The sequence below is a fragment of the Trypanosoma melophagium genome, assembly GCF_022059095.1.
Source record: "Trypanosoma melophagium isolate St. Kilda chromosome Unknown ctg36segment0, whole genome shotgun sequence".
In the NCBI taxonomy this organism is placed as follows: domain Eukaryota; phylum Euglenozoa; class Kinetoplastea; order Trypanosomatida; family Trypanosomatidae; genus Trypanosoma; species Trypanosoma melophagium.
This window is the reverse complement of record NW_027125173.1, coordinates 1-24,656: the sequence shown is the minus strand read 5'-3', so window position 1 is coordinate 24,656 and position 24,656 is coordinate 1. Positions and strand designations below refer to the sequence as shown.

Below are 24,656 nucleotides of genomic sequence, written 5' to 3'. Positions count from 1 at the left end.
GCAAATCAAGTACAATACCCAGAAAAATACCTCACCTACTAGCATATTATGAGAAGTTGCTTTCATTCATTACAAGGAGAAAAAGGCTCAGTTGAAGCATTCCTTTAAACCAGACAACTACTTTTTCTTCGCATAAACATGGCTTACAAATAAGCCCCTATAATTATTTCCTGACGTTTTTTTTTTTTTAGTTTCCTCTGCCTACTTGATAAATACTCTATTAACTCTTCTTTCAGAAATAATAGTTCAACTATATTTCGCTTCATTTGCGCTAACTTCTATAGACTGTTTTACGCAACTCTATTTTACACCGATCACAATAACTTGCAGGTTATGAGTAAGGCAACGCGTCCCTTGCTGCTTCTGCGGCGCCGACCACTGCTTCTCATACTGCTGCTTCTGTGCTGCGCCAGTGTGTGTGTGGCGTGGGATGACGTCAAGCAGCGGTTTGTGTTCGAAGAGATGATCAACAAGACCGGCAGACACTCGGCTGGTGTTGTGCGGGAGGTGCCCCGCAAGGGACAGAGTGGCGTGCAGGCGTACACCGTCGCCACATCTAAGCGGAAGCTGATCCGCATCGTGACGTCAATGAAGGACTTGGAGGATGGTACGAAGTACTGCGTCAATGAGGGTGACCATGTAACAGATTTCAGTGGTTATGTGTGGATCTGCGATAAGAAAACTATCCTGAATAAAGATCGGAAAACCAACCTGATGGAGAAAATCATTCCAACTGCAGTCAAACTGCACGCCGATCGTCTGCTCGTTGACCGCGAGAGTGAGCCGTTGGTTATCCCTCCATTTGAAAGCGGTGCTTGCAGCCTTCTCACTGTTCCTGAGACCCACAGAACGAAAGGTGTTCCCAATGCTGACATGGTACTGTACGTGGCCGCGAGGCCTGGAGGTCCGCTTGGTGCTTACTGTGCTAGTTTGTCCTCTGGTCGTCCGATTGCTGGTCTCCTGAACTTTGTTCCATATCCGTCAGTAAGTCCGCGACTCAGCGTCCGCCATGCTGCGCACCATATTGGACACGCACTTGGGTTCGAATACGAGCTGATGAAAAAACTCAAAATGACCTCCACCATCACTGTGCGTGGTGTGCAACGAGAGGTTGTGAGCTCGGAGATGACAAAGAAAAAGGCACGGGAACACTACGGCTGCGATAATCTTAAGGGCATGGAACTGGACTATAAAAGCTCGTTGAAACATGTGGCATCCCTGTGGTCCTGGCGCAATGCAAAGGACGAGTTGATGAACTCTGCAAATGCGGTCGCTGGTGGCTACTAAACAGCTTTGACGATGGCAACTTTCCACGACATGAAATTTTATTCTGCCAACTGGGGAATGGAGGAGCCGATGAGTTGGGGCCATAAGGCGGGATGTGGTTTCATTGAAGGGAGTTGCCTCAAAGACGAAAGCGTATCAAATTACCCGAATGCGTTCTGCACTGGGAAGAGGGTGTACTGTTCCACTGATCACTTCGCACTTTCTGAGTGCGATGATAGTCCGGATATCAATACAGACCCAAAGAGCCCTTGTCCCATCCTCCTTTCACCTGTTGAAGTGGATTCCAGTGGACATTTTCGCTCTTCTGCCTGCACTGAGTTGGGGAACAGTGGGTTTCCTGAGTTCTTGACTGGAGAGAACTCGATGTGCTTAAGTACGGATGATTACGATATAAAGGAGGATGTTGTATCACTAAAAATGAGCGGTGTGTGTGCACTGGTGTCGTGTGATGAGAGCCATCGTAAAGTGCAGGTGAAGTACAAGGGCAACGACCGGTGGCACGACTGTCCTGAAGGCAAAAGAATAACAGTGGAGACTTCTGCTTCACTGAGCTTTAAAACAATCACATGCCCCCAGTACACCGAAGTGTGCACTATTGCCTTCAACGGCAGCAGTCGGCTTACAGTGAACGATCCATCCGGTCATCCGACACCCCCTTCTGGTGGTGCGAACGGTGGTGGTGGTGGTAATAACAACGTTGGCGGTGATGGTTGTGCCACTGTTGCTCCCATCGCCTTGGCAGCTGTTGTCCTCATGGTTATCACGCCAATGCTGTGATTGTGAGCAGTGTCAGAAGCCGTGCTTGCAACGTGCAAAGAGCACCAGCGTGTCGTATAAGAAACTTCTCGAAGAGAAAGAGAGAGATTGGACATACAGTGGTAGAGTAAACGGAAACATGTTGGAGGAGACGTAGAGCTGTGTGCATAACAATTTGACTCTTTTGTAATGCTTGAATACTTTGAAAACATCTCTTCTTTTCCTATTTATCTTTTTCTCTTTCAATGCCATTACTTAAGGTTGCACACCAATACCTCCTCACAAAGAGTTGTACAACGCGCTCCGAACTCGAAAGAGAGTTTTTAAAAACCCACCCACCCGCAACCAAAAAAGAAGTTTTAAACATATTTTTATATCTCGTTGGTCAAGAGATTTTATTTTTAAACGTTTTTACTTTCGAAAAGGTTTTATTTTGATTATTTTCAGGAAAATAGATAAATAAATGAACATATAAAATAATAAACAAACCAATATTACTTTCAAATTTTTTGTTTTTCAATCACAGCCCGGGTGTGCGTAGGCTATAAACCATCCCGCGGGCGAGAATAGCATTAGAGCAGCGAAGATCCCGCAAAACAAAAAAAATTATTTTACATCTCAACACTCTCATTTTTTCTTTGTTTTTCACAGAGAGTGTTATGTTTTTTGTTTCTTCTGTTTTTTCCCACTGAAGTTTTTCTTGGCGCCCTTTATATATAAAAATAAAAAGTGCAGCAGCCATTGAAATACCTTTTGTTGTATTACCATTAAGTGTTTAATTTTGGGTACCCTTTTTATATTTTGTTTTTGGAACCATTAAATTTACTTTTGTGGCGCACTTGTTAAAACTGAAAGTGCTAATGCCATTGAGATACTTTTTATTTTATTACCATTAAGTTTATTTTGAAATACCTCCAATAAGGTTCAACGGTCTGAACACCTGGATTGAATAATAATTTGATTGAAAAGGCCAGGGTTCGATGTCCGGAATCGCTTGAGGCTCCATTAAGAATTATTGAGTGTCTTCGGCGTGGAAGGGTGTGGGAGCGTTCTTTCCAACCCCGAGAGCTAAAGTACAAGCCACAGAAAGCGAGAAATATCTTTAGTATTTCCCCGTTAATGATGTGCTGATGTACTGGCCTTATCGGCAAACGTTGTTTCTCAGTTTGACATGCAGTACCACTTGTGCAAACACGTTCTTCCTTTCCTCTTCTTTTCTTCTTAGTAAAACGACAATGGTCCCACGCCACGCCATGGCATTGTGACGCAGTAACGTCATGTGCTCGGCGTCAAATGTATTCAAGTCATGGTGAACCAATAGTTACCTCTACAGTACCCGTGTATATGCATATGCTTCTGTTTTCGTTTTTCCTCCCTCTGGACAGGTGACAACAATGTCCACACTTTATATATTGTTTGTTTTTACCTGGATCTATCGGAGAGGGCATTCGATGTATGTGATCTTTGAGTACGGCATAAAGCAGTGCCATTTGAGGTGTGTTTTTTCCTTAACTGGTACTATATGGGAGCCCGTGTCGTCATGTAGCAGTGTAGAAAGGGCTGTTGATTGTACTAGGTGATTTTCCATTCCGACAGTAACCTTTTTCAAGGTTTGGTATGTTCAGAAGGGATACGGTTTTCTTTTGTTTTTATGGGTGTGTGTGTGTGCACGCTGATGTTAATTGTTGTGTGGGAAATAATCTCCGGTGCGGAGTGGCATCCCTATTCTCTCTACCAGTGAATCTCCTTTCTATTGGGGGTTTGTGGGTGGTGTTGCTGCTGCTCTGTTGTGGTGTGCTCGTGTCGTTGGTGCATTTTCTCGTGGGTAGTCGTCTTTTGCTCACTGTGTGTGTATATGCTTCTCTTGCGCGTTTCTCTTTTTCGTTTTTTTTTTTTTTTGCTGTACAGACCATGTAGCGCAAGAATGAGTGGACATGACCCCGTGAATTGTTCGACCCGTGAGTTTTCTATTTTGCAGTGGGGTTTTGCTAAATCGCATGCCTCCTTGCAAAAACCTCAAGAATAGGTCTTTGTACCGGATTTAAGCTGCCTTCTCAACGTGGTGTAGTATGTTCACGCCGATGGTGTGTGTGCCACCAATTTTTGCTTTTGAGGCCTTTTATTTCATGTGTCTGGGGTTGGATGTGGGTCGTCTTTGCATGATGGAGGTGTTTTGGGGGTTGTGTTGCTGACATGGCTTTCTGCAGTGAGTCAGGTTGTGGTCTGTAGCAATGGCTGAAACACCGGGAAAAAAGCATGTCCAAAATGAAAGTCTTTACTTTTTTCCTTTTTCTTTTTGTTGTTGTTCCTCCCGTAGGTTTTTTTTTGTCCTAGGCAGTTGCTGTGCCAAGATTGTATTGCTGTTAATTATATATATATATATATATATATATATATATATATATATATTGTGTGTAGGACTTGAGGACAATGCGTTGTCGCTCTCTACGTGCGTTTTTTGTTGTTGCAGGCGTCTTCTCCATGGTCGCTATTGGTACGCTGGCATTGACCAAGCGTGATGCATGCTTGGCACGTATGTATCCGCCGGGTGCGGGCTTTTATGGTGCCCTGGGTGCGGCAGTTGCTCTTGTCTTTGCGAATCTCGGATCCGCTTACGGGGCAGCGAAGGCGGGTGTTGGGGTGGCGCAGTTGGGACTGTCGGCGCCGCAGAAGATCATGCGCGGGATTGTCCCTGTTGTGATGGCCGGCATTCTTGGCATCTACGGACTCATTGTTGCTGTCATCATCAACAACAACATCCGAACGGAGCCGTACACATACTCGACCTTCTCCGGCACGCTGCATCTTGGCGCAGGGATGGCGGCCGGGTTGGCAGCGCTAGCGGCAGGGCTTTCCATCGGAGTCGTGGGCGACACCGCGGTGCGGGCATATGGCAAGCAGGATCAGATTTTTGTGGCAATGGTGCTCATGCTCATCTTCTCTGAGGCGCTTGGTCTGTATGGGCTTATCATTGCACTCCTGATGAACAACCAAGCCAATCGGTACGACGCCCTCTGTGGGACAGAGTGAGATACAGAACGATAGTTCCGTGTTTAGTACATGGGGAGTGTGGGTGTCTGTGGAAGGGGGAGGACAGCAGGCGCATGGTTCTGTACAACGGGACCCTGTATCTGTAGAAGGTGTAGTACTCCTATCGTGTACTGGTGATCTGTGGGTATGTAGGGATTTCTGACTTTTGGTGGTATTTGTTATTTCAAATGTAAGTGTGGTGACTTACTGTCTCTTTCTTTTTTTTACCTGGTGTCCTACTTCTTTCTGGTAAAAGGCTCGTTCTCAGCTTTTGCTTCTGTTCGGAGGCAGCATTAGCGGCGAGGGAACTCGCACTCACTCAATGGCAGCCACATGTGGGTTCAAGGGGTGCTCAAACCAGACGTACCTTGCCCTCCCAGCCTGCAGCCACTGCAGCAAACGCATGTGCACCTCTCACCTTCTTCCGGAGGTGCATGGTTGCGGCGACGCTGAAAAGAACGAGTCGCAGCGTCAAGCAACTGCCGATGCAGCGGATATGCGGCGCCAGCGAAAGCACCTTGGCCTGGATGACGCAAAGGCGCGATTAGATCGTCGTCGACAAGAGCTTGCTGCTCAGCGGCAGAAAAAACCACTGAAAACCAGGCAGTGACGGAGGTGGGTGACAGGAGTGCTTTTACAGTAGCAGCTATTTCAATGGTATGTGTTGTCTGTTTTCCTTTGTGTGTGTGTATGTATGTATGTCTAGGATCCATCCTGTATGATGGCTGGGTGGCGTTGCTCTGTGCATCACGTGTGTTTTACCCTTCTGATATATGCTTTTCTCCTGCAAGGGATTCTCTGATGTACACTTTCTTCTTTGCGTTTTCTTTTGCAACCGTTGAATCTAGCATTATGGCTTCTGTCTCCGCCTCACATGGTGACGCCGCTGTAACCGTTGGCAATGATGCACGCGAAGCTTTCATCAACTACGGCGGTGCCTACTGGCTCAATCCCGTTCCGCGCGGCGTTTCCCACTTCCGCACTACTTGCACTAAGATGAAGGCGTCGGACGCCGTGGACCCATTCGGTAACCCCAAGCAACCTGATATGCCCGACTTGTTCGGGAAGTCTCGCTACGGCACAACGGACACCCGGCTGCAGGCCGCTCCGGATGGCACAGTTGATGCAAATGCGGCAGCAGCTGGCGGTGAAGGAGATGCAAAGGGCACTGGAGAGGGAGGCCCGACCGGCAAGCTGAACCCTTCCGTCTTACGTGGCAGTGGGGCCCATGACAGCAGCGCAGCTGTTTCTGGCGTCCCTAACGGAAATAAGGAGCCCTACTCAACGGAGGATCTGGTCCGTGAGAAGCTCCCGCTCGACACCGCCGACCCAGAGCGCCGTCTTCTCCATCCAGGCAACAACGCAGAGCGCATCCCACTGACGGGTGGGTCCGAGTACAACGGTACCGTTAATCTCACGTGGACGGCACCAAAGGCGGTGGACAACACGTACCTGCGTCTTGCCCCGCTGTACGAGAGCACAACACACTACCAGCTTCGCACTGGGCTCTTCTACACAGAGGATGAGGCTCCACCACACGAGATGACGCTTCCACTCAAGAGCTCCCTTAGCACACGGGAGTGGTAGCTGGAGTCAAGCTGTTGTGTGGGGTGACTCCCGCTTCACCGCTGCAACAAGGACAACAGGCGGTGTGTGTATTGCAGAAATTCCAATGTCTCATGTAAATGTATTGTAGCATTTGTCTCCATACTGTATGCTGTTGATGTGATGCAAAATGGTATGTATTGCTGCTTTTCCTTCGATTGACTTTTTGGTGCAACTGGCGCACACATTTCACTGTTGATTTCCTGTATTTACTTCTTTCTTCACTCTTGCTGTATGTAGTAGGTTGTAGGACATATACGAACACATTAATTTCCCGTTGATAAACTGGATGGCGCGATTGCCTCTGGTAGTGGTCCTGGGGCTCGTGGTGGCGCTGGCAGTAACGGTTTGCGCCGCTCCTGATGGAAATGGGAAGGTGGAGGCGCCGTGCGTCGGTATCGACCTTGGCACAACGTACTCTGTTGTTGGGGTGTGGCAGAAAGGTGACGTGCACATCATCCCGAACGAGATGGGTAACCGCATCACGCCGTCTGTAGTGGCGTTCACAGAGACGGAGCGGTTGATCGGTGACGGCGCGAAAAACCAGCTTCCGCAGAACCCGCACAACACAATCTACGCGATTAAGCGCCTCATTGGGCGGAAGTACAGCGACGCAACAGTGCAGAAGGACAAGAAGCTGTTGTCGTACGAGGTTGTGGCGGACAGGGACGGCAAACCGAAAGTGCAGGTGGAGGTTGGCGGGAAGAAGAAGCAGTTCACGCCGGAGGAGGTGAGCGCAATGGTGCTGCAAAAGATGAAGGAGATTGCAGAGACATACCTCGGTGAGAAAGTGAAGAACGCCGTTGTGACTGTCCCCGCTTACTTCAATGATGCGCAACGTCAGTCTACCAAGGATGCTGGGACAATTGCAGGACTTAACGTTGTCCGCATCATCAATGAGCCTACAGCTGCGGCCATTGCGTACGGACTGAACAAAGCAGGTGAGAAAAACATCCTTGTGTTTGACCTTGGGGGCGGCACCTTTGATGTATCGTTGCTTACGATCGACGAGGGCTTCTTCGAGGTCGTGGCAACGAACGGCGACACACACCTCGGTGGTGAGGACTTCGATAACAATATGATGCGGTACTTTGTGGACATGCTGAAGAAGAAGAAGAACGTGGACGTGAGCAAGGACCAGAAGGCACTGGCTCGTCTACGCAAGGCTTGCGAAGCGGCGAAACGGCAGCTGTCTTCCCACCCTGAGGCGCGCGTGGAGGTGGACAGTCTTACAGAGGGTTTTGACTTCAGCGAGAAGATAACGCGCGCGAAGTTTGAGGAGCTGAACATGGAGTTGTTCAAGGGGACGCTGGTGCCGGTGCAGCGCGTTTTAGAGGACGCCAAGCTGAAGAAAAGCGACATTGACGAGATCGTGCTTGTTGGCGGTTCTACACGCGTGCCGAAGGTGCAGCAGCTGATTCGTGACTTCTTTGGCGGTAAAGAGCCGAACCGTGGGATTAATCCTGATGAGGCGGTTGCCTACGGCGCGGCGGTGCAGGCAGCAGTGCTGACTGGCGAGAGCGAGGTTGGTGGGCGCGTGGTGCTCGTGGATGTGATCCCGCTATCGCTTGGTATTGAGACAGTGGGTGGTGTCATGACGAAGCTGATCGAGCGTAACACGCAGATCCCGACAAAGAAGAGCCAGGTGTTCTCAACGTACCAGGATAACCAGCCCGGCGTGCTGATTCAGGTGTTCGAGGGCGAGCGACAGATGACAAAGGACAACCGTCTCCTCGGTAAGTTCGAGCTGTCCGGTATTCCGCCGGCGGCGCGCGGTGTGCCGCAGATTGAGGTTACCTTCGACGTGGACGAAAACAGCATCCTGCAGGTGAGCGCGGTGGACAAGTCGTCAGGGAAGAAGGAGGAGATCACCATCACGAACGACAAGGGTCGCCTGAGCGAGGAGGAGATTGAGCGCATGGTGCGCGAGGCTGCGGAGTTCGAGGAGGAGGACCGCAAGGTGCGGGAGCGCGTTGACGCGCGCAACTCGCTGGAGGGCATCGTGTATTCGCTGCGCAACCAAGTGAACGACAAAGACAAGCTCGGTGGCAAGCTGAGCGCGGATGACAAGAGCGCCGTGGAGGCCGCCGTGAAGGAGGCGATCCAATTCCTTGACGAGAACCCCAATGCCGAGAAGGAGGAATACGACGAGGCACGCGAGAAGCTGCAGAGTGTGACGAACCCGATAATCCAGAAGGCCTATCAGGCGGGAGGTGGTGCCGCTGACGAAGAGAAGCCTGACCCAATGGATGACCTTTAGACATACCCACTCGCACACATGGCCATAAACACAACAGTGATGGTAGTGGCAGTGGGATCAGTCAGGAAGGTATGTGATAATATCTCACAGGTACCATACAGAACGTACGCTATGTCAAGGGCGTAGATTTCTCGGTAAAAGACGATACGTACAGAAGTATGGAGGGGGAAACCACGCGGTATGGGGTGCCATCGTTCGTGTGAGGGAATTACGCGAAGGGCCGGTGGTTTAACATATTTCTGCTGTGGATAATGAAGGACGTTGTGGTGCTGATAGTAATAAGGAAAGAAGGTTACTAGCAAGTTCGTATTTGCACTTTTTTGAGGACAAACACCAACTTGAATAACAAGGAACTTGACTCTCGTGCGCTTAGTACATTTGCACTACCTCGTACTGGAGAAAGGATTTCGATGGAAGAGACGCAAGAGGCGTAGCTCTCTACTTCCGAAGTGAGGAAAGGACCAGGTAAGGCTAAAAATAAAAATAACACAAGAATGGCGAACAGCAAAAGTTATACTAAACCAAGAGGGCAAACAAACATCATGGAAGGAAAAAAAGGTAATAACCTGGAACTGCAGACTAATGGAGAGCTTTACAGTTATCGATGGTCTACTAAAAATGGACGCCGTCAGTTGCATTGCTTTAGTCGTACATATACAGGTAGAGCCGTACATCACGATTTGGGATAAAATAAAAACAGTCCTAAAGTCAAAGAAGCATCGTCACTTCCTGCACAATCTCCTCCTTCTATTGTTATTCCCCTGCTCCGTAACCTCCCAGATTAGTGGAAACTGGTAAGAAGATGAATGATTTCAAAAGCGTTCTCGTGTGGAAGCCACAATGGTGCAAACACAGCTGCAAAGCGCTCTTGCAGGGAATCATATAGAACGAGTCAAACCGACTCTATTAACTGAAAAAGAACTGGGTTCACTCTCCTCTAGTGTACGGCCAAATTACTCTAGATGATGAGGATAATACTAATAATAGTAATAATAAACCGTTATACCAAAATATTCGTGATGGGGGGATGTAGTTCTTGTTTCTGATAGTGAGGATAGTGATTCATGTAGCTCAGTGTCCTCTACACTGTCAAGTTGGCCCTCTCTACGAGCAGGTAGTAGTGAAGTTACAATAGATGATGGGGATTTAGTTGACAGGACCCATTGGGTGGAAACTGAAAAGACTTTTACAGAGGATATCATGATAAAAAAATAACACTATAATGAGATTGAATAATCAAAAGGGTAATTTTTCTCCGTCAAAGAACTCATCTGATGTTTTTTGAGCACGATGGATGGCTACATCCAACTAGTTACCTTGCCACTTTATGCAAGGAAAATTCCACCTCTTGGAACTCTTTAACCTCTTGGAATGCTGCAGTAGAAAAAACTTGGCTGCTAGTAGCAACATGAATACTAAAAATGCCAAGATGGTTTATCAGAATTTTGAGAAGGGAAATAATAGAGATAATGAACAGGAATCACAGTCCTTGGCAATAAAGGAACCAACACCGCATCTTCACTTCTGCTATCTTCAGTTGAAATGTTGCCATCTATAAGGATCTGCATACTCAGAGAGATATGAGGAGATGGAATGCTCTACTCAGACTTGCCTATTGGAGATGTGGGGGATCTTTTGTTTACTGGGGAGGAGATCGGAGGAATGCGCTTGCATCTTAGTTTTTTTTTTTCCCCCTTTACATATGAGTGTATATATAGATATATGAAGAGAGAAAATGGACGACTTTATTTCCTATTTAGTAGATGGGTCGTCTTTGTTTTTTTTTTTTGCTGTTTTTATTAGTAGTAGTCTTATTCCTTTGAGTCCTGTTTTTTTTTTTTTTGTATCTGTTCCGTTTTATGTCTCACTTACCTCTCCTTGGGCAATTGGGAAGAGGTTCAGTAGTCACATACACACACAATATATATATATATATATATATATATATATATATATATATAGATAATAACAGATGGTTCTACAAGATGGTATCCGTCCGCCGCTTCGTCTCCTTATCCGACACTTGCCATATGATATCACTACAGAAGCGTTGTCAGATGTAGTGCGCAGGAGCTGTGACAATAGTGTGATGGAAAGTATTAAGGGGAGGTGTATATTATTTGTGGTTATCCGCCGCGAATAATCGGCCGAGGATCCTTTCAACTGCAGTTCTTGTTGTGCAACCGGATGTTAGCATTACGGGGTACGAGGCGGTGATTCAAGCAGTAACTCATATTTTTTGATGGTCGTACAGTCTTCCCAGAAATGGAAGCACGGCATCAGCAGTAGAATTGTCTCCAATTTATTTATCTTCTTTCTCTAAGGCAAATGGTAACACAGGACCAAATCGTGATCTCGAAGTACAGTTTCAGCATGAGAGCATTGAAGAGGATGAGGACTACCAACGTTTTTTGTGCAATGATAAAAGTAGGGACAGAAGAATTGGAAGTCTAATGCAACACCCGAGAAAATTCAGGATTTGAAACCAGAAGAAGAAGCAGAAGAGAAGCAGAAGCAAGAATGCAGTGATAAGTGTGCAGAGAAACCAGTATCTGTGTCTCTTCTGGCATGAATTACTAGTAAAAATTGAGAAATTAGAAAAATCGGAGAAAGAAAGTAAGAAAATGTCGTAAAAGATATTAGGTTGAGACTGCTATACCAAAGTCAACGTGAAAGGGAGAGGGATGAAAAGAAGAATCACATTAAACCTCATGGCACAGAATATAAACAAGAAACCAAGTTATAAATTACAGAAGAGAAGTAAAGAGAGGAAGTTATTTGATGGTGTTTATTCTACACGCAAGTCGGTGCAGACGAAGGCAGAAAAGGTGCACGAATGTCTTCGCAAAATATATAGGAAAAACGTGGGAGGGAGAGAAGAACAAACGATCTTGTGGATAGGGTGGAAAAGTCAGTTAGTGCTTGTAAAGGCGATGGGATGGGCAAGAGAACAGACCGCCGTAAGAAAACGTGGTGATAAAGAAAAGGAAGGGGGTATCGCAGATGCCTAGAAAGCAAAGAAGACGCAGAAAAAGATGTGTCTATGAAAAATGAGTATAACCTGGAAGAAAAGAAGGAAAACATTGGGAAAATGGAGTAAGACAAAAAACTAAACCGAGTAAACCGAATGAATTTGAGGAACAACAATTGCATAAAAAAGTATCAACAGTCTAAAAAGAAGTCAACAAGAGAATCAGACATGTACGGCGCTCATTATCAGGGAAAGGGAGATAAAATGGATAAAAACGCAGAATCGACGAAAAGTATTCCTGGTGAAAACGCTGGTAAGAATATTAAGTTAGAGAAAAGGTATGTGGATTCTTGCCATGAGGATGGTTCTCTTCGTGCATCTCGATCCACCAAAAGGTGGAATTTGGCGTTGATACAAAGGAATGTTCTTCCCCTCGCAGATAAGGTTAGAGAAAGGCAAAGGCGACGCAACGGAAGGGATAAAAGAAATTTGAGCAAAAAGCAAAGAATCAGCCATTAGTGCTTCGTATACTAACTAGACCCGATGAAAACAACTCCATCCTCCTAACAATGTGTAGTGGAAGAAAAGAGTATATATAAATATAAATAAATAAATAAATAAATATAAATATAAATATATATATATATATATATATATATATATATAGTCTGAAATAGGAAGGTCAACGCGCATTTTTTTTTCTTCGTTAGATATAGTTCCTTCTGTTTCCATCACTCAAAAATGTTACCTTACCTGATTTTAACCATTATAATTGCAGTTGGTGTGGCTTGGTTTTGCGGTTTTTTCCGTGAAAAAATCTCCCACTTCTACTGGAACACAAAATGGGACCACTATCAGACCACATTCATTACCCACATCACAGTGTAAAAGGAAGTAACTTCTCTTAGTTTGGCTCTCAAACGGGTACAGCTGAGATGTTCGCCAAGACACTAGCACGTGAGGGTACACGTCTTGGGATACCCATAAAGGTAGTTGGATGTTGAAAACTACGAGGCGTATAATCTCGAGTTTGAGCGACTTGTCATCATTGTGTGTGCCAACGATGGCGAGGGGGTGAACCTACGGACTCGATGAAAAACACCACGATTGGCTAATGGACGAGCCCGCACCCCGGAGGAGGAGCTTCGCTCTGTGCAGTACGCCGTCTTTGCCCTGGCGACCGGCAGTACCGCCACTTCGCGAGGAGGTGGCGGTGATTGCGGCTGGCGGCGCTAGGGGCCCGGCGGGTGTAAGGCCTCGGCCTCGGCGACGCGGGGGCCGATCTCAGGCCGTCTTTGACGAGTGGCGCCGCGACTCCGCCAGGCCGGCGGTCGGCCGCGTCCTCGACATTTCCCTCCGCGTCCCCGGCGAGGAGCCCGTCGTGCCGGGGTGTCGGCTGCAAGTGTGGGACGCCGGCGAGGCGGAGCCGCTCCCCTTCCGCGACTCGCCTCGGATCTGGAGCCCACACGAGCGGCTGCCGGCGTGGGTCTCCGTGCAGAGGAATGTCGAAGTGCTGCAAACACACAGGACCGTAGTACACGCTGTATAGAGCTTGATCTCGAGGGAACTATCATTTCATATCAAGGAGGTGACCATCTGGGCGTACTCCCACGCAATACAGAGGTGGTGGTGCAGGGATTATGTTAAGATACTAGGTATAAGTGCTGAAGAGTCACAGCAAGTATTTTCTTTACAGGATAAAAAAACAGGTAAAAAAATGTTTTTCCAGCTCGAGTTACAATTGAAAGAGGACTGACATGGTATATTGATCTTGCCGGACAACCAAAGAAATCAACATTACGTGCCTTTGCTCAATTTTACTGTACAAAACCTGAAGAGAAAGAAGAACTTCTACGTCTTCTACGTGTGGATCCAGAAGCGCAAAAGAATTTACTAAGCTTGCTTCTAAATTACGCAATGTATAGGTTTTTTGAGAAAATTTAGTTCAGCATCAATTCCTATTGAAGTTTTTCTTGAAATGATGCCACGTATCACACCACGTTACTTTTCAATCTCATCGAATTTGCTTTCACAGCCTAAAAAATTGAATATTACAGTGGCAATTGTGAACGGTGGACTTTGTATAGGAATGGTGAAAGATATTCAAGTAGGTGAAAAAATTCCCGTTTTCGTACGCAAATCAAAGTTTCACTTACCGCTTCGAGCGAAGGAACGACCACTTGTAATGATTGGTCCAGGAACAGGTGTTGCACCATTAATTGGTTTTCTGCATCGTCGTAACGCATGGAAAGCGAAAGGAAATGAGCTCGGTAAAGCTATGCTTTTTCTTTGGTTGTAGAAAGAAAGATGAAGATCACATCTATGCAGATTTTATGACAGAAGTTTGGAAAATGGCACTTTAAACGTCTTGGATGTTGCCTATAGTCGAGACCAGATCAAAAGGTTTATGTGCAAGATCGTATTAAGGCGCGTGCACATGAAATTTGGGAGATTCTTCAGGAAGGTGGAAATCTCTATTTGTGCGGTGACGCAAACACATGGCTAGAAGATGTAGAAAAGACACTAGTACAGCTTTTCCAGGATGAGGGATCCAAGATGGAGGATGAGGCAACAGTCTAACTTACAAAACTCACAGATGAAGAGAGATACTTGAAGGATGTCTGGTCCGCTTCATAGCGACTCTGTAAGGTTGGGCTGCTCAAGAGTGAGGGAGAGAAAGAAAGAAAAAAAAAGAAAAGTTAAGGTAAAAGTGAAAATAAAAAAATGGTATAAAAATGTGAAAGAAAAAAAAGTAGATGGATATGCATAGATGCAAAGGTATGACGAAAAGTAATTGTGGCTGTGCGCAACACGCAAATTAAAGAAAGGACTCTTGATTTTTGCTAAAGAAAAGGAAGAGGTAATATATATATATATATATAAATGATAATAAGAGATGATCTCTATAAAGGGGGTAATTATGATTACTATTAGAGAGAGGAAGTAGACACTTCTCATGTAACTATGCGCAACAAACATATGTAAATGAGTGTTTTTTTCTTTTTCGCTCGTACAGGTGGTTTCCTGTACGTTTTCTCTGCGTCTGTGATGGGAAAAAAAATTAGCAGCAGGGACTTTTTTACTCTTTGTTCTTCCTACACATTCGTTACCTGAAGTGCGTTGGGTTGGCATCTACTCTTTCAATAGTATTTATTTCTGTAAAGAAGCAAATATATATATATATATATATTTAACTATGAAAAGGGAAGAAATGAAAAAGAAGACTCTGATGTACCAAGTACTTCGTAATGAGTAAATATCTTTTGGAGATGTTAACCCGCAGAAGGATTTTCTTCTTTCCAGCCACTAATTTTATCTCACGTACATTTACACTTGCGAAGTGTATGAACTCTTCTGTGTACAACAAGACTCCATAAATTAGGTGATATTTTTTTTTTTTTGGGGGGGGGGGGGGGGGGGAGGGGGGTAAGAGTGAAAGCTAAAAAGAAATATAAATAAATTCAATGCATCCTTGTTTTATTTTCCTCGTTTTTTTTTATTCTTTTTACATACTTTTCTCTTCTTTTCATATGATATTTACTTGTCTTTGGTTTTGTGTTCTTTGCGTTACTTTGTACCTGAAAAACAACCACGCAAAACAAACACACGAAAAAAAAAGTATCGTCCTGTAACGCAGGTAACCATAGAGGAGAGCAGATCAATCCCATACACACACACAGAAATATATAAATACAAATATATAACTGGCAAGAAAAAAATAAAAAAAGTAAAGGGTGATTGGAGGAGCTTAATGGTGTTCACCGTATTGGCATGCACAGACATCCTCGGGGCGAAGATTAACATCGAGTTGCCCTTTGATGAACTGCCGGCCAAAATTGACGAATTACACCGAACCCTCGAAGGCGTCTTTCGCGCTGAGGAGAAGGCCATGCGGCAGCAGGACAGTACAACACTTAACGGTAAAACACGGCCGCCCTCCGAGCCCTTTGCACTCAGTCATGTACAACGATATGAGAGATGACAAACAGGCGTGGACAGCGCTTAAAGATGTACGACAATTACGTGCATATGATCAGTTGTATGTGTTTCGCAAACATGCAACAAAGGCAGATATATCGGCGCAGCGGGAAATACCAGCCCCACGTTGCTACTATATTTTTTTCCACCCCGATATACGGCAGGAAGAGTATTGGGTGGAGGTTTTAGAAAAGGTGCACAACCACAATCACTATCATCCCCATTACTACGACAAGGAGAAGGAAAAGAAGGTCCATCATTATCAACATCACCCAATACACGAGAGTGGTGAGAGGGGTTCATTCTAACGGAGACTCTTACACCATTAATGCGACGAAGAGAAAATCGCGCTGGTTCTCCAAATGGTGGTGGTAATCTAGTTTCATCTAGAGATCATACACATAACGGTTGTACGGAAACTCATACAGGAGATATTGTGCAGGATCAAGTAGATACTGTATTTGGCATTGGTGATCCAACGCACAAGGGATACTTAACGTTGCGTGATTTTCAAAACATATTTCGCGCATGTCAAATTCAGTTTCCCCTCCGATGTTGTGGAAGACTTGCATCGCTCTTTTGCAAAAGAAAAACGTGGGGGAACCAGTTATGTCATTTCATGATTTTCATAGTTATGCACGTGATTTTGGGCAGGCAATTAACATTATATACTCACGTTGGAAAAATCAAGAGCGAGGAAGGATTCTTGAACAGGCACAACGTGATGCTGCTTCTAATGTGGATGATTTTCCAAATGCAGAAGAGAGCTCTAGAAGAACGTCTTGAAGCAATAAAAAGCAGTTAGAAAGAGAACAGGAAAAGCAAGCTCGTCTTCAGAATGAAGCAGATGAGATTAGGAGATTTTCCAATAACGATTATCGTATGCAAGAACAGAAACTCCTTGACAAGGAAGTTAGTGTATTTAAATATAGACAAAACTTCACCAAGAAGAGATTGATTATGAACGTTTAGCAGAAGAACGTCGGCGGCGCACACCGAATGCCATGCCAGATGTTGTACAAGTTCAAGGTTCTCTTGATCGTTACGGGCCGCGTGGCTGAGAAAGAAAGAAAGAAAAAGCGTTAGAGTGAAACTAATATTACTGTTGCTCCAAGTAGGTTTAATAGAAATGTACCTGAATGCGAGAAAAAAAAAAACATTTGAGTGAGATAGACGTTTTGGGGGTATTATTAGAAGGAATGAGTTTACTTTAATGAGTCCATACGGCAGCTTTGTAAAGCATATTATTATATAACGGGCGCTTTTTGAATATCTATACTTTTTTGTATTTATATCTTTATGTTTGTGTGTGTGAAGATATCTGTAATATTGTATTTGATATTTACCTGGTTTTTTTTATTTTTTAATATTTGCTAAAGGTAGGAGGTGGAAAAGTAGCAGTATTTATATTGGTTTATCGTAATTTACTTTTAAGGAATATCACAGAGGGCGAGAAAAGATAGTAAAAAAAAAAAAGAAGATTGAGAAAGAATCAAGGCTTTAAAGACACAAACGGATTCACATTTCTTTGCCTATATGGTTTCACTAAGTGGCTTCGTACACAAATAGCATTTCCGTAGTTCTTTTCTTCTTTTCTTATTCCCTCTATATTTGAAGAAATTATTATTTCTTTTCATTGCCTTTTCTTGGTGTTCTTATTAAATTCTTCTTCATTTCCGGAATTGAATGAATCGCCCCACACGTCTACTGCGTCAAACCCTTTCTCTGCTATTCCCACACAATTCGGGTGGAGAAGAAAAGAAAACCCTCCTATTTTATCCGTTGAACTAACAAATTGCATTCTGTCGCCGTCTCTTCAAACAAAATCAAATACTCTAGACGCATTCTTCTTTCCATCATCATCATTAGTATTAGTAGATCCCACTCCTTGTCGACTGTGTGGAAGTGTTGGGTCCGTGGGATATCGCATAGAGGAATGCCATATCATCAGGCAGTGGAATCGATCATGTGGATTCTCGTGGAAAGGGCGAAAAAACATTCTAGTGATGCTGTGGGTGTATCATTAGAAGCAGCGCATGATTTTTTTTGCGATGAGGTTAAACGTTGGGAGAGAACGTTAAGTGGTTTTTGCTGTTCCTCACATCTACATGATACACGAAGAGAAAATAATAATAATAATAATAATAATAATAATAATAATAATAATAAGGTTCCTTGTGTAGATAATGATTTATATAATGTGCCGTTGGAAAGAATCTGGTGTAGTGTAGTAGAACGTAGAGCAGCACATCTGCGGAAAAAGATGTATATATTGAAAGAACTTGGCGTATTGGGCATTGCCGCGACATTGTCTGATGTTTCGCTTGTAAATGATGGTGTACAACGCGATGCTGGATTTCAACGTATGGAGGTAGTTGGGGATCACAATTGGGGCCACTCCATCTGTCATCGACTGAGTACACTGTTTCCAGAAGTGAATTGGCGTACTGTATCGAATATGTTTGTCATGGATGCCCTCCGCACAGTATTAGAGAGTAATCAACACTTGGAATATGCCTTTACGACATTGGATTGGATGAAATGGTGGGAGGCAATGGAATACAGGGAAAATCTACAAAGTTTAAGGCCGATTTAGTGGAAGCTATTGCAGGAGAACTACATATGGCACTTTGGTCACTAGAACCACATGATAGAGACGGTATTACGGCTCGTCCATCTATGCATGGTGCCCCATATACATATAAATTAGCCGCCATGGTAAGAGATTGTTTATATGAATTGTTTAATCTTGTGTTATTTTGTTTTATGGCTAAACACAGTGCATCGTTAGTGGAAACTGTTATGGAGTTTACTCGCCGTGAACAATACATCCATGATACATCTTCACCATATTATTCACTTTGCAAAGTACGACATAGACGTATAGCCACAAGTTACAAGAAACTGTGGACGCTTCCCTCTTTACCATTGCTGAATGAAATACCCCAGAAGCGAAAAGAAAAAGGAAAACATTATATGCATACTTCTCATTGTACATCCTTGTCATCTTTAACAAACTCTAGTCTGAGGTTTACTAAGCCTCCGGAGGAGAGTTCATTGGTGAACGATGTTTTACTAGAAAAGAGGAGTAGGCGAAAAACAAATAATGTACATTTCAACTCTCACGACTAGCTTTACGTGAACTTATGGATAGTTGTAGTGGTTTGAAACAACATTAATTCGCTCTCTAACGCTAGTTTGGAATTGAATTCAAAAGGAAAAAAAAAGATGAATACAAAAAAAAAGGTTTGTTAGAATGATTTTGGGGTGGGGAAATGTTGTGTCGTTTATCGATACAATAATGTTGTCCATTCTAAAGTCTCATACATATCCATTTTTTTTTTCTCTCTCACCTATTATTATTATTATTATTATTATTATTATTATTATTATTTCATTATTCCTCATTATTTGATTCACATTTTATACCTTTTCTTTTATGTGGGGTTGGGGAAATTCTTACTATTTGCTTTTTTTTCTCTTTGTTTTTTTTTTCTTAAAAAGTCACAGACTCACGTTTATATATATATATTGAACTCAGTTTTCCCTCACTATTTCTCTCTCTCTCTCTTTCTTGATATCTGAGTCGCTTATTTCATCCAGAACTTCATTCGACATGCGAGTGAACACGATAAGTGTGAATTCGGACTCAAGTGGAAAAAAGCTGGTCATACTTACGTAACAAGCATGGTACCGGAATCAGAGGAAATAGTTTTACCAACATTGGAAAACGATAGAGGTCTCATTATGGGTGGTAGTACAGAAGAAAAACAAGAGAAAAGAGATGGTATATAATTCTCCTCCTGCAAGATTTGAGACGGGGGAAAAATTCAAAGTATGGCAATAGAAAAAGAAGTAGTGGAAAGTGAAGGAGTTACCGCCAATAATAATTCCGTTACAATAAAAAGAAAGCCTTCTTCACTAGAAATAGCATTAGCAGAAGGTCCTATACTACATGCGGAGGATGTTGTACCGCGTAAAAATATGAAATTAATGCCCCTTGTTTGTGGAAATATGGGGAATAGGCGAAATCCATTGGCCCGAATGCCTTTTTTTAAAGAAAATACCCTTATCAGACAACATCGTAATGCATTATGTTTAAATTTAATCTCACAAGAGATGGAATGTCGATTGGAAATATGGAGAGAACACGCCGTAGATTTGTATGTTCTTTTCATGGAAGAAATTTGTACAAGCTGGCGTAATAGGAAACCAGGTTTGGGAACTAATTTAGATTCAATTGGAATGCTTTCTAATAGTATTGAAACTTTTCTGGATTTTATTCTTGCAGGTGATTTAAATCCCCCATTTACGGGGTATTACAACAGTCCAATACTTGAGATATCACCTAATAAACTTATCAAAGGTAATACACGATGGAGTTGGCGTCAAATGGTGCGTCCATGGCGGAAATCGCGAGAGAACAATAAAAGTACACTTACCAGTGAACGTGGAACGCGTTCTTCTGTTTCTGTGAGTACTAGTCCTAGTCATACGGCTTTGGTAACCGAATCACCAGTAACGGATGTAGATCATAAAAAGATGAAGGAGTATCAACGTGTAATAAATGCCTCACGTTTTTATCTCTTAACACGTGAGGCCCATCACATACGATACGCCATCTGGAGAGATGTTCTCTTCTCCACCTGCTCCAAATTGAATTCCTCCGTTTCACTGATGTTAAGCACTGATACTCCCAAAATCTGCTCTTCTAGTATTAGCAGTCATAGTAGCAGTTGTACACAGTGGATATCATTTCTGCGTATATTACGAAATGCGCCTATTGCGATACGACCACGTGTGGCGGAACGTCGCACTCCACCACGTGCTGATGCGTTATTTGCCACATATGATCTTATGCATCCCAACGCCGTGGTGACTACCCGCAGGAAACGTCTCACATCTAACAGCTCATTATCTCAAATTGACCCGCATAATATGATTAATAATAATAATAATGTTAATGACTCTTCTCATGGTGTGGATGAGGATTCCGTATACTCTGCCTCTCTCCGCAGTGATTTTCTTTTCGGCGCCTCTTCCTCCGCCCCCGATGCCTCACTTATGTATACATCCATCTGCAGCCTTAACGCTATGAATAGCGCCTCCGCTACCAACATATCACCGAAGAAGAGAAGCAATACACCTGTGCGAAGAACTGTACGACATGCAAGTATCACAGATCTATTGAGTTCTCGGGATCTCTCGATTTGCGGGGCACCACCATCACGTTTTATTTACGCAATGTGTGTTTCTTTCTCTATGAAGTCTCTCGTGTTAATTATGCGTATGGAGAACTATGCACGTAGAGAACTTTGTTTAACGGAATCTGCTAAGTTTAATTGCATTTTGCGTTGGAGGGCGCGTAGTACACCGTGGATGAGTGAAGTACCTACGAAGTTCTTAAATGCAGTATCTCGGATGACATTGGGATATGGATTTCGTCTGCGCAATTTGGGTGCACAAATGGTGGATGAGAAATGTATTGCGGCCACACGCTATGAAAACGAAATTCGTCGCATGCTTCTTTACAAGGATTTCTTGACGGTTCTAGCAGAAGAAGAACGGAATGCGATGGAATTTTTCGACTTTGTTCAAATGGAGAGGAGATCCTTTCTTTCGTAGGTGGAGAAATCAATTGTAATAATAACAAGAAGAGCATAGGTACACAGATGTTGCTTCTGCTTTTTGTACCACCAGATTATATATACGGATGTAGATGGTGTCTTTTTTTTTTGTTGTTCTTTTATACGTATATATGTCTGTGTGGGTGTATTTCACTCTCTCTCTCTCTCACACTGTCTCTTTGTCTTTGTATCTCTCTATAGCCGTATATTTTGTTTTTCTTTTACACTGCATGTGGTGATGTTGACATTTGGTAGTCATGACGAGAAGGCAAGAGGTAGAAAAATAAAAATAAAAAGAGTATTTCTATTACCATTTCGGCTGAGAAATACGAACATGTATGTTATTCATTTACTTCTCTTTTCCTTTTTTTTTACAGTTTCATTTTTATTTACTGTATGATGATGATGATGATTATTATTATTATTATTATTATTATTATTATTATTATTATTATTATTATTATTATTATTATTATTATTATTATTATTGCGATCCTCAGACATAGTTGAAAGCTATAGAGAGAGAGGGGATGAAGAAAGAGAGAAAAACGACTTGAAAACAGGTGTCAATGAACATCTTTTTTTTTTCTTCTGTTATGGAGTTTGAGGGAGCGTAAGTGCATCTGTTGTTTATTATTCCTTATTTTAACAGGTTTATTTTCCTATTATGTGTTTGTTAGTGGGTGAGTGGGTGTCTGTTTCTCTGCAGTACTTAACTTATCAATGTGAGAAACGAAGAATTTCGTTCGTACCTGTGTGTGTATGTATATGGAGGAGGTGTGGGGCAGGAATTACTCCTGTTTTTTTCGTTGTTGTTATGATTAGAAAATATCTTTTTATCCTGTGCTTTCCAGATGAATTTATTAGTTGCCAACAACACAAATGAAGACCGATGTGTTTTCTTTTTTTTCCGTTTTTTTTTTTTTTTGTGTGTGTGTGTTTGTGTCTCTCTGTGTGTTTACGCATTCGGCTGTTTCTGTACAGAGATGAAAAGAAAGTGGAGAAGACTACAAAAGAAAAAGAGCATTATATATATATATATATATATATATATATATATATTCATTTATTTATACGTCTTATTGCCCAAGGTCTTGTTTTTATGATTATTATTAATTACGTTTTTTTTTTCTTAATTTTTGCTCTCTGTTGCCATTCTTGCACTGTTATTCACCATTGAACGTTTATTATCCGCATGTGACGAGACAAAAAGCAAATATTCAGAGAAAATCAAATGCAAAAAAGTATGTAAAGAAGAGGATGCGAAACTAGGAGAAAAGGAAAAAGTAAATAAATAAATAAACAGCTGAGAAAAAGTCAAAAGAAAAAACAACAAAAGAAAATTCATTGGGGGTTTGATTTCGTCTTTTGTATATAGATATACGTACATTGCTAGCTTAGGAAATGCCCGAGATGCCCTATATACATGTGCATATATATATATATATATATATATATATATATATATATATATATATGTGTGTGTATTTCGCTTCTATACTATGGTCTCAATATGCATATTAGTAGCGTCTCCACATTCCATTTTTTTTTATTTCCAGTGTTTTTCTCAGTTACTTTAAAGGCTCATTCCATTTTGCTTTCATTGGCTGTTGCAATTGATAACTGCAAGAGAAGCCCGAAAAATATGACAAGAATGGAATGCATCAAGGAGGAAATAGAACGAAGGATAAGTTCGATTGTTTTTGTTTTTAAGAATAAAAAAAAAACGGTTCAAGTGAAAAGAATTTTATAAATTGGGGAAACTTTGGATGTCCTCCCTTTAATCTTTCTTTTTTTTCTGTTGGTTTTCCCTTGTATTATCATGGATTTCCGAAACTCTGTTGCGGCCAATACATCATCGATTTTCCTACTTTGTTTTTGTTTTTTTTTTTCCTTTTTTGGTTTTCCCTTGTTCTACTGTTATTCTGGTGTCATTTTTTTCAGCTTATTTTTCACTCCTTGTGAGTCTCTGTGTATTTGGGAAATGTAAACGACTCACTTAGTCTCGTGAAGACTGTTGAGATTTCTTCCATTTTCTCATTTTATTCTTTTCTTTTCTTTTTTTGCTTTTTATTTATTTTATTTTATTTCTCTCCTTCACAGTACTTCTTTGATTGTTGTGGGTTCTCTATCGACGTTCCTTCCCTGTTCGACATTCTGGTGGACCCTTTATCTCTCTTTCTGTGTGTGTGAAACACAAAAACACGCAATATATATATATATATATATATATATATATATAGAGAGAGAGAGAGAGAGAGAGAGAATAGTAATAATCCACAGAGGAAGAAAAGAACAATCCATTAAAAAAGTACAAAGAAACAAATAAACAAAATGGCAGAACTCCCACTTCTTCCACAGCAGCAGCGCACCACAACGCAGTACAACCCGGGAGCCCCAAAACACCGCCCCGTCGCCTTCCGCCCAAAACGCCATTTCTCTCATATTCCCCATACAAACGCTATTATTACGATTAACACCAACACCAATATGATTAGTGCTTCTCCCTACACCCATCCAGAGGAAGAGAAGAATGAGCAAGAAAAAGAAAAAGAGCAGCAAGAAGAGCTGTCTCTTATACCTGTTACAAATGTATTCTCCCGAGCCCTCTATTGGCTCAGTTACGCGGAGGAACAGGAACGCGGACTTATTTATCGCAGTTACGTTGCCAGTTCACCGCTGCTGCAGTGCGACACAGACGCCGCGCTTTCGGCATTAATACAAGACGCATTTGCACGACGCGAGGCACGACTTAACGCCTTTGTGTTGCACCGCCAACAAATTGAAGCCGATGAAACGATGGAACGTTGGCAGAATGTGGAAGAGCCGTGGGAACGTGTATGTCATAAACTGCGATTGGTGCAAGAATTGCTTGAGGGGAAATTATTAATATGGAATATGTTCCTGCAGCAGTTAAATATATGGCAGCAGTTGTTGCAACTTGTTGTGGAAGAAAAGCGGGCACGTCTAGAGGTGCTTGGTTCGTTTATATCGTGTAAACCGCCACTTCCGTGCAGGTGTCTTTTGTGGGATATGGAAGTATTGGAAGAGTCTGCGATTCCGCTTGAACCGGCAGTTAATTTGCCGTGTCTGTTTGTTTCTATTGTAATAGGTGAGTGTGATATCATACATGATGCGCTGC

At 42.9% G+C, this 24,656-nt stretch overlaps 16 protein-coding genes across 16 annotated transcripts; all 16 read left to right on the top strand.

Annotated features, from left to right (window-relative positions):
- Positions 1 to 1,344: 1,344 nt before the first annotated feature.
- On the top strand, positions 1,345 to 2,064 carry LSM04_008889 (Peptidase M8; the record flags this gene model as incomplete). The annotated part of the gene is made up of 1 exon (XM_067330622.1): positions 1,345 to 2,064. The coding sequence occupies one exon, from the start codon at positions 1,345 to 1,347 to the stop codon at positions 2,062 to 2,064; it is 720 nt and encodes a 239-aa protein (XP_067188584.1).
- A 2,460-nt stretch (positions 2,065 to 4,524) lies between these two features.
- On the top strand, positions 4,525 to 5,073 carry LSM04_000200 (V-ATPase proteolipid subunit C-like domain; the record flags this gene model as incomplete). The annotated part of the gene is made up of 1 exon (XM_067330621.1): positions 4,525 to 5,073. One exon carries the CDS (start codon positions 4,525 to 4,527, stop codon positions 5,071 to 5,073), a length of 549 nt encoding a protein of 182 aa, XP_067188485.1.
- Positions 5,074 to 5,395: 322 nt separating this feature from the next.
- Positions 5,396 to 5,683, top strand: LSM04_008984 (zinc finger protein; the record flags this gene model as incomplete). The annotated part of the gene is made up of 1 exon (XM_067330620.1): positions 5,396 to 5,683. One exon carries the CDS (start codon positions 5,396 to 5,398, stop codon positions 5,681 to 5,683), a length of 288 nt encoding a protein of 95 aa, XP_067188586.1.
- Positions 5,684 to 5,925: 242 nt separating this feature from the next.
- LSM04_005327 (uncharacterized protein) lies at positions 5,926 to 6,660 on the top strand (the record flags this gene model as incomplete). Its single annotated transcript, XM_067330619.1, has 1 exon — positions 5,926 to 6,660. The coding sequence occupies one exon, from the start codon at positions 5,926 to 5,928 to the stop codon at positions 6,658 to 6,660; it is 735 nt and encodes a 244-aa protein (XP_067188546.1).
- Positions 6,661 to 7,756: 1,096 nt separating this feature from the next.
- LSM04_006306 (Heat shock protein 70 family) lies at positions 7,757 to 8,938 on the top strand (the record flags this gene model as incomplete). Its single annotated transcript, XM_067330618.1, has 1 exon — positions 7,757 to 8,938. The coding sequence occupies one exon, from the start codon at positions 7,757 to 7,759 to the stop codon at positions 8,936 to 8,938; it is 1,182 nt and encodes a 393-aa protein (XP_067188554.1).
- A 494-nt stretch (positions 8,939 to 9,432) lies between these two features.
- Positions 9,433 to 10,153, top strand: LSM04_005842 (uncharacterized protein; the record flags this gene model as incomplete). Its single annotated transcript, XM_067330615.1, has 2 exons — positions 9,433 to 9,583; positions 9,972 to 10,153. 2 exons carry the CDS (start codon positions 9,433 to 9,435, stop codon positions 10,151 to 10,153), a joined length of 333 nt encoding a protein of 110 aa, XP_067188550.1.
- A 112-nt stretch (positions 10,154 to 10,265) lies between these two features.
- Positions 10,266 to 10,496, top strand: LSM04_003768 (uncharacterized protein; the record flags this gene model as incomplete). The annotated part of the gene is made up of 1 exon (XM_067330614.1): positions 10,266 to 10,496. One exon carries the CDS (start codon positions 10,266 to 10,268, stop codon positions 10,494 to 10,496), a length of 231 nt encoding a protein of 76 aa, XP_067188525.1.
- A 414-nt stretch (positions 10,497 to 10,910) lies between these two features.
- On the top strand, positions 10,911 to 11,421 carry LSM04_002171 (uncharacterized protein; the record flags this gene model as incomplete). The annotated part of the gene is made up of 2 exons (XM_067330613.1): positions 10,911 to 11,047; positions 11,211 to 11,421. 2 exons carry the CDS (start codon positions 10,911 to 10,913, stop codon positions 11,419 to 11,421), a joined length of 348 nt encoding a protein of 115 aa, XP_067188509.1.
- A 1,229-nt stretch (positions 11,422 to 12,650) lies between these two features.
- Positions 12,651 to 13,458, top strand: LSM04_000499 (uncharacterized protein; the record flags this gene model as incomplete). Its single annotated transcript, XM_067330612.1, has 2 exons — positions 12,651 to 12,700; positions 13,053 to 13,458. 2 exons carry the CDS (start codon positions 12,651 to 12,653, stop codon positions 13,456 to 13,458), a joined length of 456 nt encoding a protein of 151 aa, XP_067188491.1.
- A 432-nt stretch (positions 13,459 to 13,890) lies between these two features.
- LSM04_003300 (uncharacterized protein) lies at positions 13,891 to 14,546 on the top strand (the record flags this gene model as incomplete). Its single annotated transcript, XM_067330611.1, has 2 exons — positions 13,891 to 14,179; positions 14,506 to 14,546. The coding sequence occupies 2 exons, from the start codon at positions 13,891 to 13,893 to the stop codon at positions 14,544 to 14,546; spliced, it is 330 nt and encodes a 109-aa protein (XP_067188521.1).
- Positions 14,547 to 15,660: 1,114 nt separating this feature from the next.
- LSM04_009446 (BILBO1) lies at positions 15,661 to 16,195 on the top strand (the record flags this gene model as incomplete). Its single annotated transcript, XM_067330610.1, has 2 exons — positions 15,661 to 15,865; positions 15,909 to 16,195. The coding sequence occupies 2 exons, from the start codon at positions 15,661 to 15,663 to the stop codon at positions 16,193 to 16,195; spliced, it is 492 nt and encodes a 163-aa protein (XP_067188590.1).
- Positions 16,196 to 16,215: 20 nt separating this feature from the next.
- Positions 16,216 to 16,948, top strand: LSM04_005192 (uncharacterized protein; the record flags this gene model as incomplete). The annotated part of the gene is made up of 2 exons (XM_067330609.1): positions 16,216 to 16,441; positions 16,860 to 16,948. The coding sequence occupies 2 exons, from the start codon at positions 16,216 to 16,218 to the stop codon at positions 16,946 to 16,948; spliced, it is 315 nt and encodes a 104-aa protein (XP_067188545.1).
- Positions 16,949 to 17,823: 875 nt separating this feature from the next.
- Positions 17,824 to 18,483, top strand: LSM04_006668 (uncharacterized protein; the record flags this gene model as incomplete). The annotated part of the gene is made up of 1 exon (XM_067330608.1): positions 17,824 to 18,483. The coding sequence occupies one exon, from the start codon at positions 17,824 to 17,826 to the stop codon at positions 18,481 to 18,483; it is 660 nt and encodes a 219-aa protein (XP_067188562.1).
- A 26-nt stretch (positions 18,484 to 18,509) lies between these two features.
- Positions 18,510 to 19,019, top strand: LSM04_006549 (uncharacterized protein; the record flags this gene model as incomplete). Its single annotated transcript, XM_067330607.1, has 1 exon — positions 18,510 to 19,019. The coding sequence occupies one exon, from the start codon at positions 18,510 to 18,512 to the stop codon at positions 19,017 to 19,019; it is 510 nt and encodes a 169-aa protein (XP_067188559.1).
- Positions 19,020 to 19,724: 705 nt separating this feature from the next.
- Positions 19,725 to 21,512, top strand: LSM04_000301 (uncharacterized protein; the record flags this gene model as incomplete). The annotated part of the gene is made up of 1 exon (XM_067330606.1): positions 19,725 to 21,512. The coding sequence occupies one exon, from the start codon at positions 19,725 to 19,727 to the stop codon at positions 21,510 to 21,512; it is 1,788 nt and encodes a 595-aa protein (XP_067188487.1).
- Positions 21,513 to 23,848: 2,336 nt separating this feature from the next.
- On the top strand, positions 23,849 to 24,656 carry LSM04_002190 (uncharacterized protein; the record flags this gene model as incomplete). Its single annotated transcript, XM_067330604.1, has 1 exon — positions 23,849 to 24,656. A coding segment is annotated over one exon (808 nt), but the record flags the coding sequence as incomplete, so codon positions are not given.